Here is a 14679-nt window from a genome sequence, read left to right as displayed (position 1 = left end):
GTATGTCATGCCGTATGATAAATAAATTAAAAAAGTATATTTATTATGTCCTGGAACAGACTATAACAGGACTTACCGGTGGTCCTCCGGCACCCTCTTGACCTGGTAGCCCTGGTTCTCCAGGTTTACCCTGGAGAGAAAAAAAGCACATTTAGAATAGATTCTTGCACTGCTAAACCATCAATTTTCCATACTGCATTGGCATACCGTATAAGACGCACCTTTTTTTCTAAACAAAGAGGCTGATAGTCTGGGTGCATCTTATACACTGAATACACCATTTTTTGCCTCCGGACGCCCCGCCCCCTTCACCAAAATGGCTGTGCACACCCTTATGGAGGCTTTCAGAGAGCTCCTGGGGGCTGGGGAGGGCAGAAATAAGCAAAAAATTGGTTGTCCCCCCCCCAGCCCCCAGCAGCACTCTATAAGCCTCCATAAGGCTATGCATGCAATTTTTTTTGACAAATCTTTTTTGCTCGTTTTTGGCACCCCCAGCCTCCCAGGAGCACTCTGCAAGCCCCCCCCCCCCCCCCGGCAAGGCTATTCATGCCTTTTATTTGAAAAAAACGGGCCTGTTTTCGCAAAAAACTGGCTGTTTTGGGGAGGTTTGTAGAGTGCAAAAACTTTTTTGTTTTGTTTTGGAAAACTCTTTAACTGATTGATGAGAATTAGATTGATGAAGTGCTGGGCCAGCAGAAAGAGCTACCTATCTACTGAATTTCTCTCTCTCTCTAATTCTGTCTCTCTCTATCCCTCTACCTACCTACCTACACACTCTCTCTCCCCCTACCTATCCACTGTCTTTCTCTCTTCCCCTCTCTATCTACCTACATACCTACTTACTCTCTCTCTCCCCCTACCTATCTACTGTATTTCTCTCTCTCTATTTCTGTCTCTCTATCCCTCTACCTACGTACCTACCTACACACTCTCTCTTCCCCCACCTATCTACTGAATTTCTCTCTCTATTTCTCTCTCTATCCCTCTACCTACCTACCTACACACTCTCTCTCCCCCCTACCTATCTACTGTCTTTCTCTCTTCCCCTCTCTATCTACCTACATACCTACTTACTCTCTCTCTCTCTCCCCTACCTATCTACTGTATTTCTCTCTCTCTCTATTTCTCTCTCTCTATCCCTCTACCTATCAAACTACCTACTCTCTCCCTACCTACCTACTGCATTTCTCTATCTCTCTCTATTTCTCCCCCTCTCTCTCTATCCCTTTATCTACCTACCTACCTAACTACTCTCTCTCTCTCCCTACCTACCTACTGTATTTCTCTCTTCCCCCTCTATCTACCTACTCTCTCTTTCTCTCTCCCCCTACCTATCTACTGTATTTCTCTCTATATATATTTCTCTCTCTCTATCCCTCTACCTATCAAACTACCTACTCTCTCTCTCCCTACCTATCTACTGTATTTCTCTCTATTTCTATTTCTCTCTCTCTCTCTATCCCTCTACCTACGTACCTACCTACACACACTCTCTCCCTCCCTACCTACTGCATTTCTCTATCTCTCTATCTCTCTCTATTTCTCCCTCTCTCTATATATCCCTTTATCTACCTACCTACCTACCTAACTACTCTCTCTCTCTCTCTCTCTCTCTCTCTCTCTCTCTCTCTCTCTCTCTCCCTACCTACCTACCTACTGTATTTCTCTCTCTTTCTCTCCCTCTCTATCCCTCTATCTACCTACCCACTTTTTAAAAAAAATTGCCTCTTCAAAACCTTGGTGAGTCTTATACTCTGCTGCGTGTTATACTTCGAAAAATATGGCATTTTGCACCAGGGGTTGACAACCTTAAACACTCAAAGAGCCACAAAGGTCCTAATCGGAAGGCCCCCCCTTGTTCAATTCTGGAGCCGACTGGAAGTCCAATTCCCCCACCGTAGAGTCTCCTCCTAGCGCAGCACTTATCAAAACCTTTTCTTCTAAGACTAAATGCTATTTTACTTCCCTCACTGAGTGACATACGCATGTATGAAAGCATGGCATGAAAAGTGTCTTTCCTTACACAAGTGTATGAATATAAGGAGAGTCTGTGACATTGTAGCCAAACCCCCCCCCCACACACACCAAAGAATAGTGACAAAGAACATTCATTGATTATATTAACAACAAACTATCTTCTTACGGGTTCCCCAGGTGATCCCGGCTTCCCGTCTTTGCCATCCTTCCCAGGTACACCCTAAAAAAAAAACCCAAGCAGATAAACAAAATTAAAGATGCAAAGCCACTCTGCAATATTTTTTTGAGAGATGGTTGTGAGGGGGGGAGGAAACTGAGCAAAGATTATTAATTTAGGAAAATTAGAAAAAAATAGATTATACCCAGTACCGAACCTGCCAACTCCATGCTGTGGAAAAGCCACAGAAGGGGGGAAAAAAACAAAACTAGGTTGTATGAAAAGGAGCAAGTCAAAACAATTAACTAGGGTTCATTGGTTCAGCCAATCAAATGCATAATGTACACGCACACCAAATAATATTTCATTTATCTAAAATGATGCATCCCTTTTCATAGATAAACACCTCAAATGCATTCGGCCCTGCTTCTAACAGTGGAGCGAAAATTGGTTAATGAGTTCATTGATGGTGTTTACTGCAAATTAGTTCCATGCTAATATGATGATGGTGTTATCCATTCAGTCAGAATAACAAAGTTGGAATGGATCTTCGAGGTCTTCTAGTCAACCTCTTGCACAGTCATGAAACCCTATACTATTCCAGACAAGTCGTTATTCAATCTCTTCTTACAAACTTCCAATGTTGGAGCATTGACAACTTCTAGAGGCAAGTTGTTCCACTGAGTAATTGTTCTAACTGTCAGGAAATTTCTCCGTCAAATTTCTCCGCCAAGTGTCCAACTCTTGGCGATTCTATGGGCCACCAGTCTCTCCAGATCTTCTGATTTCGTACTATTTCTTTGAGTTGTTGCATGATCTGGCTTTGATGGTGTCCAGTCACCATGTTCCTTGGTGGCCTGGTTTCCTTTTATTGTTAGACCTTCCAAACACAATTGCTTTCTCCAGTGAATTCCCCCAGATGACATGGCCAAAATAAGTGAGACACAGTTTTGTGATTTTGCCCCATGCTAACATAGGTTCAAGGTGGCTCAGCGGCTACAACACTGAGCTTGTCAATCAGAAAGGTCGGCAGTTTGGCGGTTCAAATCCCGCGTGCCGTGTAACGGAATGAGCTTCTATTACTTGTCCCAGATTCTGCCAACCTAGCAGTTCGAAAGCACATAAAATTGCAAGTAGAAAAATAGGGGCCACCTTTGGTGGGAAGATAACAGCGTTCCATGCTCCTTCAGCATTTAGTCATGCCGGCCACATGACCACAGAGATGTCTTTGGACAGCGCTGGCTCTTCGGCTTTGAAACGGAGATGAGCACCGCCCCCTAGAGTCTGGAATGACTATCACATATGAGCGAGGGGAACCTTTACCTTTTTAACATAGCTTCACACATTCATACACCTGGCAAAAATCAATATTCTGCTTGACAGGATGCTTTTTAGTGTATATACTCTTCCAGTTAGGATTCTACATTTTGCTAACTCAGCCTCCGAGGCTTTGTTTATAACCCTATACTAAAATTCAAACCACCCCCATGCCTCATAGTTCTATTATCTTTCACCGCAAGGTGTGTAATTAGAAAATCCATCATTATTAGTCAAGATCCAGAGCCACAGCTAGATTCAGGAGTGCAGAAGGGATTCATTTAGAGGGGTTGGAGATTGAGGTTGACCTAAGTCATCACACACACACTTCAGTCTTTTTTTTTTCCTAAAGATAATTTCACATCTTTTTCCATTAGATGTCTAAAGATGATAATACACTTGAGATCCTGGTTCCATAGTGGATATAATCTGGAGCCATTTCATACATGGGAGGGCATCACCAGTTTGAAATCATTGTATCTCCTATATCTTCTTGACCTTAGAGAATCTAAAAACTAAGTTAATTAACCATTGGTTCATTTTCTGGCTGTAAACACTGTGTGAGGCAGTTTATAGGGTTCCTCCAGAGCTGTTTAGCAAGGACATTTAGTTAGTCAGTGCTCCAACACTGGAAGTTTTTAAGAAGAGGTTGGATAACCATTTGTCTGAAATGGTGTAGGGTTTCCTGCCTAGGCAGGGGGTTGGACTAGAAGACCTCCAAGGTCCCTTCCAATGCTGTTCTTTTGTTCTATTCTAAATATTGTTCATACTCACCATAAGTCCAGGCAATCCTGGGGGTCCCTGAGGTCCCCGTGGACCTTCTTTCCCCTATGGAAGATGATAATGTGTTAGAGTCTTCAAGGTGCTTGGATGAGGAAGACCTGAGATCAAGTCCTTGCTTTCTACAGTCATTATTCCAAGTTCTGTCTCTCCCTCAGACCTGAAGAACTACAATAACTTTCTGAAAGACATATGCCATCCCCATCCATCCCTCTGCCATTTTTTTCCCAAATTTACCAACAAGATCAATTTAGAGAAAGAGAGCAAAACTCCAGAAGTCTTTAGAAATCTCTAAAGTGGAAGTTTTTGTCAGGGTATGAGAGTTCCTGACTTGGCAGAGACGTGGTGGTAACAAGGTCAGCCAATGAATAGACATGGCAACTGGATCAGACAATGAGGGCTGTTTGGAAACTGAAACAGTATTTGCTGTGTGAGCAAAAGGAGACAGCAAGGAGCCTGGGCGTGGCTTAGCTCAAGTCTAAAGCCACAAACTAGTCTGCTGCTCTGAACTGAAACTGTTCTCTCCTCTGTTGGTGTTTGCTTGTATATGCTACCATGTTGGAAGAACCTGCTTTTGGTATTGTATATGTTGGGAGTATACTCCTAGTGTTGGGTAGGCAATATAGATTCATATACAATACCAAATGGTCGATGTTGCTTTAAATGGGTGAATGTACTTATCAGCTGTAATTAACTTTACAATCAGCTGTAATTAACTTTACAATCAGCTGTAATTAACTTTGCAATAAGAGGGAGTCAGGAAAGCTCTCTCTCTCTCTCTGCTTGTCCTATGCTTGATAACTACTTGCTCGCTTGATGACTGGAATGCGAACAGCGACTGTAAGCAATTGTTTGTTCTTTGAATTGTGTTTGGACAAATGTCTACTATCACTGCTTGTGAAGCTATTATTAGTAGTAAAGCTACTTGTTTTTACTGGCAGTGTCTGAGACTCTATTCGTGTGTTTCTTCTACTAGCAACGTTCCTTCTCTCTAGCTGTACATTCCGCTGCGCTACTTTCTGTCTCCCAATGGAGATACCCCTAACAGTGTATTTACTTCATGTGTTATATTATATATACAGAGAAGTTAATGAATCCTGCTGAATCAGTTTCCTGTGTGTGCTTTCTGGATGTGATTGCTGCAACAAACTTAAGACAGTTTTTTTTTAGATTTCCCCCTTCATGGCACCCATCACTCATAGACATCCCAAAGGTGCTTTTCCCCAAAAAGGCAACTAGTCTTCCTTGATTTTTTTTTTAAAAAATTGAAAATAACAATATATCTTATACATAGTGTCAACTCTCAAAACAACCCTACTTATAGCCATATTTTTCTTGCTTCGTTTCTTAGTTGCCATACTTATTGGGGGGGGGGGGATTTATGGAATGTAGAATGTTTGCTTCCAATGTGCCAGGTATAACAACGATAAAGCTTCTGAGAACCAAGGCCAGATCAACATATCCTAGCAACGGCAGGGAAGTTTATCACCTGTTTGGTTGGCTAACATGACCTGTGACATAAGGGACTGTATCTATTCTTTAATTATACCAAAAACGCAGGAAATATTCAGTATCGGTTTCCTTCGGAGTAGAAAGCACACACAGATAACTGATTCAGCTGGATTCATTAACTTCTTTATATACATAATAACACACAAATAAATGTACAATACCAACAGCAGATTCTTCCAACATGGTAGCAGTTACAAGCAAGCACAAGGCAGAGGAGAGCGGAGATTTCGGTTTTGATTCAGAGTTGCAGACAACTCCAGACTAGTTTCATTCCTCAGTGCAGATTTGCAGCTTTAGTACAGATTAAGCACAGCCAGGCGCCTAGCTGTCTCCAGCAAATACTGTTTTGGTTTCTAAACAGCCCTCTTTGGTTGACTTAGTTGCTATGCCTCTTCATTGGCTGACCTTGTTGCCATGTCTCTGCCAGACATGAATTCTCTAACAGTTTCATCTTTTACAGTGCTGATATGATGTACCCAATAAACCAGATTTTTCTTTTCAAAGAATTTATTTTTACTCTCTTGCATGCCCTTTTAAGTATACATTCACATAATTGTTATTCTTCTTTACATTTATCATTCTTATACATTTATTATTTCATTTAATAAGTTATAATGTACAATTTGGGTTGCTTTATTTACCATCCCTTCCTCCTTTTGTAACATCTCCCTTTCTTTTCTCCTTCCCTCCCTTCTTTACTTTCTTCCTTCCTCCTCTCCTTCCCCTTCCTTCTTCCCTTCCCTTTCTCCTACTCCTGCTCTTCCTCTTCCCTTTCCTACCCTCTCTCCTCCTCTTTCTCTCCCTTCCATCCTTCTCTCCTTACCTCTTTCTTCTTTTTCCCGTCTTCCTTTCTTTCTCTCCTCCTCTCTCCCTTTTTTTTCTATTATTGTTGGTGTATATTTCAAAATTCAGTTTATGTTTCCTTGGGATGGTATTTCCGTCCGCCCAAATATAATTTAGTATCATTTCTTATTCCCTTACCTTCACTAGTCTACCCTTAATATGCCCCCCTTTATATCTCATTCTTGAATATATATTTATATGTTTAATATTTTCTTTTCTGTTTTCCCCTTCTTCTCCCCCCCCCTTTCCATTTAATAGTGCATCATCTGGGTACTTTATCTTCTCCCTACTTTCTTTTCTAGCTTGCTTTCTCTAGCCAGTCATAAAACCTTCCCCATGTCTTGAAGTACTCCTGTTCCTCTTTATCCTTTATTTTCATTGTCAACCTATTCATCTCTGCACAATCTAATATCTTTTTTATTATCTCTTTGTCTGTTGGTAGCTTATTTAATTTCCAATTTTGGGCAAATACAATTCTCGCTGCTGTAGTTAAATATATAATCAAAAAGGTATCCTCTTTCTTGAATTTCCTTGGGATATAAACCCAAGTAAATAAACCAGATTTTTGAGGAAGCCAAGGCCTCAGAGTCTTGAATTGGTTGGGAGCATTACTCGGAACAATGACATATAACTTCATACTGCTTTACAGCCTTCTCTAAGTGGTTTACAATGTCAGTATGCTGCCCCCAACCGTCTGGGTAATCAGGCTGAATTGGTGAGAATTGAACTGCTGACAGTCAGTAGTATTAGCCTGCAATGCTGCATTCTAACCACTGCACCACCACAGCACTTTCTAAATAAAGAATTGAAGAAGCTTCTTGGATGAGATGCAAAACATTTTCAAAGAAAAAAAACCAAGAAAGTCCAATGGACTTTTGGAATCAACTCTGACCTGGATGGTTGAGAATCTCAATCACTCAAAGAATCAACTGTCTCAAATCTTTTTCAGTGTTCAAAAAGTTGAAACGCCTTTTGAGGGGATTCTCCAATATTATGAATGAACGAACGAATAGCAACTTACCATTTCTCCTGGAGGTCCTGGAGAACCTATAGGTCCTGGGGAGCCCTCTGAGCCCTAAACAACAATGTGAAAAAAATAGTTATGTAGCAATTCTTTGCCCTACATATCATGGTGTTGAAGTTTTCATTTACCATCATATCCCACCATACAAAAAACACACATGATACTTGATAGTTGATGCAGAATTTGTGTCTCTGAAGAATCCTCTTTCTCATATGGCTTGGAGATCATTGTTTCAGGCCTGCAGCCATATTCCTTTTGGATCTTTGGCCTGCCACACTTTCTATTATTCTACTATGCCTTTTCTATTGTGGTAAAATGGGAGGGGGAATTGAAAGAGTTAGTTGCTATGTAGCCAAAACAAAATTCCTTTCTAGAAAGCCAAGGTCATCCTTTGTCTCTGCACCTCTGCACCTGACCGGAACTGGATGGGTGGAACTGCCAGCATGGAAGTAAAAGATTGGACCATGTGATGGACTTGTGGGTGTGGGGGCAAAATCATGAACTTTCAATTGGGTGGGGAAAACCTGGAAACTTTCTGATTTGAGTTTTCCCAGATGTGCCAATAGGACATCTCTAATAAAATGGAACTTTGAGGAACTTCAAGCTTCAGAGTCTTCTTTTATTAGGGGTGTTAACTGGGAATCCTGACATCATCATGAACAATATTATCATCCAAATTATTATTGAAATCATCATCAATAATTGAATCATCCTCAGTAACATCAACAATGAACTATAATCAACAATGATCAAAAGTATTGAATCGTCCGCATCACATCACCATCATCTCAAATAGATTTGCAACAACAACTTGCCTGACATTCTAGTAGATAAAGATTAAAAATTAACATGCAAAGGAAAATCTTACAGCTGGGCCTGGATTCCCAGGGGGACCCATGAAGCCAGGTATTCCAGGATGGCCCTGCAGAGAAGAACCATATTACACATGTCATTATTTGCACAGTATAGTGCATGTTCTCCTTAAGTGCTACATGCAAATAACTTGCCACCCTCAATGTGTATCAAGCATTGCATTTCCCCCCATCAAATAATGAATTAGATAACAGATATAAGTGTAGACATGATTATGAATACATGAAATGTATATGAATACAAGGGAATATTAGAACAGGGATGGTAGGCACTTTGGTATGCTTCTGCACACCCCTTATGGACCTCTTAGGAATGAGGTGAGGTCAACAGTTGACAGTCTAGGGTTAAAATTTTGGGGGTTTGGGGAAGAAACCACAGAGTCAAGTAGTGAATTCCAGGCATTGACCACTCTTGTTACTGAAGTTGTATTTTCTGCAATCAAGTTTGGAGCTGTTTACCATAAGTTTGTATCTATTGTGAGCTCATGTGTTGTTGTGGTTGAAACTGAAATAGTCAGTGACGGGTAGGACATTGTAGCAGATAATTTTATGTACTATGTTTAGGTCAGATCGAAGACGGTGAAATTCTAAATTGTCAAAGCCCAAAATTTCAAGCAAACAAGCATTAATTTGAAGGTTGGAGCATGGTGGCTCTCGTGGTTAGATTTAGATTTAGATTTTATTTGGTTTGTATGCCGCCCTATTCCCGAGAGACTCAGGGCGGCTCACAATAAAAAGGGGAGGGGTTACAAAAATAAAATAAAAAACAGCAATTTAAAATTCAACAACAGCCGTAACCTCGAATGGGGCTGGATAGTTCAACAGCCCCAGGCCTCCCGGAATAGCCAGGTCTTAGTTGCTTTGCGGAAGGCTGGAAGGGTAGTCCGGATCTCAACGGGGAGATCGTTCCAGAGGGCCGGAGCAGCCACATAGAAGGCCCTCCCCCGAGAAGTCGCCAGCCGACATTGGCCGGCAGATGGAATTCAGAGGAGGCCTAGTCGGTGGGATCTGATAGGTCTTTGGGAGGTGACTGGCAGGAGGCGGTCTCTCAAGTACCCAGCTCCGATACCATGTAGGGCTTTAAAAGTAATGACTGGCACCTTGAAGCGTGTCTGGAGACCAATGGGCAGCCAGTGCAGCTCGCAGAGGATTAGTGTAACGTGGGTGTACCGAGGTGCACCCACGATCACTTGCGCGGCTGCATTCTGGACAAGCTGAAGTCTTCGAACACTCTTCAAGGGCAGCCCCATGTAGAGCGTGTTACAGTTAGAACACTGGGTTGACAATTTGCAATCTTGAATTCTAGACCCAAGAGTTGCTGTGTAACAGGATGAGTGTTCTGACCTAGGCGTCGCAAGATCATGAAGCAGACTCCTCATCCTGATAAAACCTCTTATATTTAGGGAATAATTGCTCTCCAGCAAAGCCCCCGGCCAACAGTTTTTCATGAGATTCTACAACTACAGATCTTTATCAGGCTTGGAGAGTTGCCAGGCTGATTTCTTCCCAACGCCACGCTGTAGCAGACAATACGTGGCAAGAAGTCAGGAACAGATCTTCACCCTAATGAATTGAACGAATTGTCTCCTGCAAACTCCCCTCCCCTTTCGCTCCTCTTTATTCCCTATGGGAGGGGCCATTCACCGTCCACCTGTGGCTTTACTCCCGAGTCAGCCCTTGTTCCTTAGAGCCAAGGTGGCGCAGTGGTTAAATGCAGCACTGCAGGCTACTGCTAGATCAGCAGGTCAGCGGTTCAAATCTCACCGGCTCAGGGTTGACTCAGCCTTCCATCCTTCCGAGGTGGGTAAAATGAGGACCCAGATTGTTGGGGGCAATATGCTGACTCTCTGTAAACCGCTTAGAGAGGCCTGAAAGGCCTATGAAGCGGTATATAAGTCTACTGCTTAGCTGTTCCCTTCTCCTGGCAGTTCTGCACATGCGCACACTGGGAACTGCCTGCAATTTGGCAGTTCGAATCTCACCAGTTCTCAAGGTGGACTCAGCCTTCCGAGGTCAGACCCAGATTATTGGGGGCAATATGCTGACTCTGTACACTGCTTAGGGAGGGCTGTAAAACACCATGAAGCCATATATAAGTCTAAGTGCTATTGCTATTATGGCAGTTAGATTTTGCTCTTCAATAGGTTCTTGAGGAAAGCATGAAAATTGGTGATAACAAGGATATGCTATTAACAGTTAATTCTGAAAAAATATGATTGAAAACTGGTTGCTGAACATAATGAAAGAAGCTTGTGGGAGAAGCGAAGCTTGAATGAGAATTAATACAAACTGATGGTTTGACATTGTGCAATGAGTAAATTAAGAGGGTATATGATGTCCTCTTGTTGTTTTTTTTGGGTGTATTGATGAACACACATGTAAGGAATATGTGTGATTATCTAATAGGTACATTGGTGGATCCATGAATGCATGCATAGGCAGAGAACTGTGTGTTTAACACTAGCTATTTGCATTGAATGTAAAATAGATGGCTGTTTTGTCATACAGAAATATAGATGAGAATTAAGTTACAGAACAAATATATATATAAAGGTAAGGTGAATGGGACAAAAATAAGGAGAAGACTAAGGACAATATAATTGAAGGGAGTGCATAACATCTTCATAAAATGAAAATGTTGTGTCATTTTTTTTTAAAAAAGCAATGTATGAAACAGTCTTTGGGTATGGTGTAAGCAAGGATGGTTTATAAGAAGGGAAAAATAAGGAAAAGTCTTGATGTCAATTAGTTTTGGCTACATTTTCTTTTCTTATCAAGATCCAAGGTCTTTAATTGCTTTTGGCTATTTTTTTATGCTTTCTGCACTCTGCATTATGCTACTAGTGCCAAAAGGGAACAGAATAAAAGTTTTACGTACATTTCTGTATGCACACAATCAGCCAAAACAGCCAAAATGTTTGGGTTCCAGGCTATAAAATACATTTTTGGCCCTACCATTATTTTTAATACCATATCACTATCTGAATGACGAAGTATCTCATCTACATCTCAACCTTAGCTGTATCTATTATCTTCACCAGGGAAATAATTTCAGCGTAATACAGCATATCTTGTTATTTTTCCCTTGAGAACATAGCAAGAACAGTTTCTGAATAGATAAATATTCTATCTCTGTGTGTATCTGTATCAGGAATGCATGTCAATAAAAATAAGCATCTGCAATACATCTGAATTATACTGGTGTGGTGTTTTTTTTTTGAAAATTTTATTAATTTCATATATACATTCACAATTATATGATCTCAAAACTGTTATTAATAATATGTATTTATAACAATTTTCCCCCTACCATTGACAATATACTTGAAATTGCTTTCTTACCATCCCATAACTCCATCTTACCTTACAACATTCCTACTTCTTCCTTCCCTCCTTCCTTCCCTCCTTTCTTCTCTCCTACTCTCCTTCTTTCCCTCCTTCCTTCCCTCCCTCCTTCCCCCTTCCCTCCCCCCTTTCTTCTCTCCTTCTCTCCTTCCCTCCTCCTTCCCTGCTTCCTTCCCTCCTTCCTTCCCTCCTTTCTTCCCTCCTCCTCTCCCTCCTTTCCCCCTTCCTTTCTTCCTTCCTTCCCCCTTCCTTCTCTCCTACATTCTCTCCTTCCTTCCCTCCTTTCTTCTCTCCTCCTCTCCTTCCTTCCCTCCTTCCTTCCCTACTGGTGTGGTTTTTTTATTATTATTTTTGTTGTGTGTGAAGAACAAAAGCTGGAGGAATGACAACTGCAGAACTGCAGAAAAAACAATTACTACCAACCGGCCTTCCATTGAGGACCTGTACACTGCACAAGTCAAAAAGAGGGACATGAAAATATTTACAGACCCCTCACATCCTGGACATAAATTGTTTCACCTCCTACCCTCAAAATGACACGATGGGGCACTGCAAACCAGAACAACTAAACACAAGGACAGTTTTTTCCCCAAACACCATCACTCTGCTAAACAAATAATTCCCTAACTATTGTCAAACTATTCACTAAGGCTGCATTACTATTACTATTAGTCTTCTCATCATTCCTATCACCCATCTCCTCCCACTTATGACTGCAGGAATGTAACTGTTGCTTATATCGTTATGATTTATTCATTGCTTCCTGATTGCTTATTTATACCCTATGAATGTCATTAAGTGCTGTATTTGATTATTCTTGACGATTTTATCTTGCCTTTTTATGTATACTGACAGCATTTGCACAAAAGACAAATTCCTTGTGTGTCCAATCACACTTGGCCAATAAAGAATTCTATTCTATTCTGTTCTCTTCCCTTCTCTTCTGCTCTGTTCTGTTCCGATTCTCTTCTCTTCTCTTCTCTTGCATTTTCCTTATTCTATTCTATTCTATTCTATTCTAAAGTGCCACTCTGAAGGGGTGATGAAACCTCCCTGGGGATTTAACATTGCTGGTTCAATTTGAACAGGAACTTGCAACCCCACAGGACTGAAATCTTGCAATTTTAAATCTTCTTTATGAAAAGCAACTTGAGATAGAAGGATTTGGGAGCTACCAGAGAGAGAAAAAGAGTCTACCCTGGCTATTTTCCCCTCTCCTAATCGAAGCAGAAAGCCAATGTTCACAGCATCTATTTGAGTATCACTCCTGGCTAAATCTGGACATCCCGTGTGAGATATGCATGGATGTTCCATTACTCCAACAACACAATACTGTTCGTTTGCAATGAGTCTGATGACTGAATATGGTGACTTATGTGCTAATGGAATTTTCCTGGCACTACTTCTGATTTTTTTTTTTGGGGGGGGGCAGGAGGAAAATAATTTGTCTCTTTCCTGCCCCACTGTCCTTGAAGGTGACAAAATACCAAACAGATACCAAATAGAGGCAAATATATTTCATGTTTTGTTCTTCCTCTGAAGCATCATGGCATTCTATTTCTAATAGCTGGCTTTCCAGATTTCCCAAATTTATCTCGGAGACTAGTCATCATGCACAATCCAGTCTTAGTCTGGGACCAAAGATTTAGCAATTTGGCAGTTCGAATCTCACCAGGCTCAAGGTTGACTCAGCCTTCCATCCTTCCGAGGTGGCTAAAATGAGGACCCACATTGTTGGGGGCAATACGCTGACTCTGTAAACCACTTAGAGAGGGCTGTAAAGCACTGTAAAGTGGTATATAAGTCAAAGTGCTATTGATATTTAGTCTTACAAACTTTTGGATTCATGCTGGAGCCCGTCCTCAGGGAACCTGTAAGTACCTGATAAGCTGTTGATAAATTAGCACTCCTGTTGACTGACAAGGGGCTTGCTTCCAAGGCCTCAGTTAATTCCTGGCTATTTTTGTACTGCTCAGCCAACAATCTTAGTAGCTGTGAAATGGAATGTGTGTCCTTGTTCATTGCAATGTGAGACTGGCTACCAGTGAGTTTGGGTCTCCTCATCTAACTGCTCGCTCATGTTCTTGCAAACTGATAGTTAGGTTCCTCCCCATCTGTCCTACATAATCACAGGGGCAATCCATGCAGAGAATCTGGTAAATTACGTTAGAAGTTTCTCCTAGCTCCAAATGATCTTTGAATGAACGATTTCATTGCTAGATAACATTAGACTGAATTGCTTAAGGGTGATTTGAAATTCTACAACAATGTTTACGTCAACTCATAAAGCACTCCTAGCCTACTCTTGAGTTGCCCTAGGCAGGAGGGGGGACTGCTGGGGAAGATACACCTGGTATTCCATAGTAGCCTCTTAAAACCTGTGGTCGGATCAAGCCTGAGGCCACTACCTCATGAGCCCCCGGGCCCTGTGGTCATAGGGGGCCAAACCCATTATGAGGTTCAGTGAATCCTCGATTTGAGGTAGCACAGGAGACAACTTCAATACTTAATCAAGTGGAAGGGTTCTCCCTTATCAGAGGCATCTTGGGTAAAGAGTAGAACATCCAGGCTGATCACCTTATAGCAAAACTCCATGCAGAAAATCCAAACAAGCAGGAAGGGGGTGTCGCATCCCTAAATTCTATACCTGTACTCAAGTTGTTTTTGCTTTGTGCAGGTGGCCTTCAGGAAGTGAGGGGAGCTGAGTGTCAACTCATGAAGCACTCCTGGCCTGCTCTTGAGTTGCCATAGGCAGGAGGGGGAAGCTGCCACGAGCTTAGCTTGAGGCTCATGGATTAATTAGACCATCCGTCGGAACTCTGACAGTTTCTCAACTTCACCAAGTGTAAGAA

The 14679-nt window shown here is 41.6% G+C and overlaps 1 protein-coding gene across 1 annotated transcript in view; it reads right to left on the bottom strand.

Moving 5' to 3' along the window:
• Positions 1 to 14679, bottom strand: part of COL22A1 (collagen type XXII alpha 1 chain) — a 184942-nt gene that overhangs the window by 29724 nt on the left and 140539 nt on the right. Inside the window, exons 44-48 of the mRNA XM_087703563.1 lie at positions 8479 to 8532; positions 7608 to 7661; positions 4226 to 4279; positions 2144 to 2197; positions 77 to 130 (exon numbers count right to left, since the gene is read on the bottom strand). Coding sequence (XP_087559689.1) covers positions 77 to 130; positions 2144 to 2197; positions 4226 to 4279; positions 7608 to 7661; positions 8479 to 8532 — 270 coding nt within the window. The remainder of the gene's footprint in view (positions 1 to 76; positions 131 to 2143; positions 2198 to 4225; positions 4280 to 7607; positions 7662 to 8478; positions 8533 to 14679) is intronic.

This window comes from Thamnophis sirtalis, unplaced genomic scaffold, assembly GCF_051295495.1.
Source record: "Thamnophis sirtalis isolate CommonGarterSnake01/CBP01778 unplaced genomic scaffold, rThaSir2_p1.2 scaffold_2, whole genome shotgun sequence".
Classification (NCBI taxonomy): domain Eukaryota; kingdom Metazoa; phylum Chordata; class Lepidosauria; order Squamata; family Natricidae; genus Thamnophis; species Thamnophis sirtalis.
The sequence above is the reverse complement of the archived record's forward strand: the minus strand, read 5'-3'. Positions and strand labels throughout refer to the sequence as shown.